This window comes from Macrobrachium nipponense, chromosome 46 (genome assembly GCF_015104395.2).
Source record: "Macrobrachium nipponense isolate FS-2020 chromosome 46, ASM1510439v2, whole genome shotgun sequence".
Classification (NCBI taxonomy): Eukaryota; Metazoa; Arthropoda; class Malacostraca; order Decapoda; family Palaemonidae; genus Macrobrachium; species Macrobrachium nipponense.
Window position 1 is genome coordinate 4,002,975 of NC_061106.1, and position 2,403 is coordinate 4,005,377.

General features: G+C 55.1%; 1 protein-coding gene across 1 annotated transcript; it reads left to right on the forward strand.

Moving 5' to 3' along the window:
* Window positions 1-1,329: 1,329 nt before the first annotated feature.
* On the forward strand, window positions 1,330-1,931 carry LOC135214542 (uncharacterized). The gene is made up of 2 exons (XM_064248918.1): window positions 1,330-1,552; window positions 1,639-1,931. The coding sequence occupies exons 1-2, from the start codon at window positions 1,330-1,332 to the stop codon at window positions 1,929-1,931; spliced, it is 516 nt and encodes a 171-aa protein (XP_064104988.1).
* Window positions 1,932-2,403: the final 472 nt, after the last annotated feature.

Genomic DNA, 2,403 nt, shown 5'->3' on the forward strand with positions numbered 1-2,403 from the left:
CTTGTCGTCCGTTTTGACAAATGCACCTTCCGCGCTGAGAAGGTGGATTTCCTCGGCCACGAAATTTCAGCAGCAGGAGTTTGTCCCATGGTGTCAAAGGTGGCCGCAGGAGAAGTTCCCGACACCGACGACCATCAAGGCCCTCCAAGAATTCATCGAGATGGTGAATTATTACTGAAGGTTCATCCCAGACATCGCCCACACCATGTGCCCTTTGACTGATGTCCTGAAGGCAAACCTAAGAAGCTGACATGGGGAGAAGACCAGCAGCTCACCATTGCTGGAACGAAGTTTTCCCTCAGCAGGGCCACCACCCTGGCTCACCAGGACCCTGACGCACCCCTGATGCCCAACACTGATGCCAGCAACATCGTGTGTGGCGTCATCCTGGAACAGCTGGTCAATGGAGTCGCCACACTGCTAGCCTTTTTCAGCAAGAAGCTCAAACCCACCAAGACACGCTACAGCACATTCGATCGCAAGCTCTTTGCATCTACCAGGCTGTCCGCCACTTCAAATATCTTCTGGGGGGTGTCCCCTTCACCATTAGAATGGACCGTCAAGGCGGATGATGCCTGGTCTGCAAGGCAGCAACGGCATCTCGCGGCCGTCTCCGAGTTCAGTTGCTCCATCGAGTACGTCCCTGGCTGATGAAATCCCGTAGCCGACGCCCTCTCGGGGGTCGTGATCAACTCCCTTCACCTCGGAGTCGACCATGAAGACCTAGCGAGTAAACAAGCCTCCGACCCCGAGGTACCAGCCTACCGGACCGCCATCACCGCCCTTCACTGGGAGGACATCCCCTTCAGCCACTCCAGGACTATGCTCCTCTGCGATGCCAGCACAGGATGCCCTCGTCCCCTGATACCCGCCTCCCGCAGGAAACAGGTGTTCGACATCATTCATAGCCTTTTGCACCCGTCGCCCGGCACGACAACCATGCTCCTGACAAAGAAGTTCGTGTGGCACGGCATAAGGAAGGATGCTCAGGAGTGGGCCAGAAACTGCATTGCGTGCCAGAGTAGCAAGACGGAAAGGCACACCGAATCAGGGATAGGCTATTTTCCCTAGCCCAGACGAAGATTCGGACACATCCACGTCGACGTCGTCGGGCCTCTTCCTCCATCTAACAGTGCCAGATGCCTCCTTACAGTGATTAACTGGTCTACCAGGTGGCCCGAGGCCACCCCGATGTCAGAAACCACCGCAGATACCTATGCCGAAGCCCTCATGACCAGCTGGATCAGCTGCTTCGGAGTGCCAGATGACGTTACGACAGACCGATGACCTGCCTACACGTCAGAGCTCTGGTCTTCCCTGGCACACCTGATGGGGACCAAGCACCACACCACTATGTCCTACAATCCCACAGCCAACAGCATGGTGGAAAGGGTCCACTGCTCCCTCAAGGCTTCCTTAATGGCACACTGTCAGGGAACCGATTGGAAGGCACAGCTTCCCTGGATCCTTCTTGGTCTACACACTGCCCCAAGAGCCAATGACGACCCTTCCCCAGCAGAGAAGGTGTACGGGGAGACACTGACAGCGCCAGGTGAATTCTTCCCCGCCAACAGTGACAATCCTGATACTCCCTGGCTAGGTTGTGTGCAGCCGCCCAGAAGTTTGTTCTCTGACAAGAGACGTACATCGACAGGAGGAAGCAGTTCCGCTTGCGAGCCCTGGACTCCTGCAGGTTCATCTTCGTGAGGAACGACGTTGACCGCTCACCCTTGATGAGGCCCCACCAGAGCCTGCACCGAGTCGTCCATCAGGAGGAGAAGGCATTCCTCGTGTCAATCGGCGGCCGTAAGGACTGGGTCTCAATAGATCACCTCAAGCCTGCCATCTTCCCCAACGAAGACCACCCCGCTGAAGGCCCTTGCAAAACCCATACGCTGCTGGTTCCTGACAGTGTCCCTAAACGCCGTTGAGGTTGCCCAAGGAAAGCAGTCGAACCTCTCAGGGCCACTACCAGGGGTGGCATCCTGCTTTCCGGCCCTCAAGACGACAAGGACACGCAAGATGCCCCTCAAGCAAGGGAATCACGTACCCAAGGACTCCTTCAGCTCCCCGCAAGATTCCGTTAGTCACCCAACGATTCTACGTAATCATTGTTTTGGGGGGCGGGAGTATTTGTAAGGGCGACATTCAGGTGAAGGTTCGCCCTTCCATTTTCAAATTCTGTACATCCATATATCCTCTCTTTTCTTCCAGGAACTAAAATGTAGAGCATTTTACGGCCTTTCTTTTGATGTATATATGTCGGGAATCCGTTCCCTCTATGTAATATTATTCATGTATTTTCGCCTGTGAAGAAACACATTCATGGCGGGGGCCCTGCCCCTTTTTTTACTGTTTGTTCGTGCGTGCGTGACAGACACTACGCTTCCGTCCGCACACCTT

What these genes read in the sequence shown, in the direction of transcription:
- LOC135214542 (XM_064248918.1), top strand. Translation starts at nt 1,330, where the DNA reads ATGGGGACCAAGCACCACACCACTATGTCCTACAATCCCACAGCCAAC. An exon ending in GGAGACACTGACAGCGCCAG is followed by an intron (nt 1,553 to 1,638) that starts GTGAATTCTTCC and finishes TTCTCTGACAAG; the next exon opens with AGACGTACATCGACAGGAGG.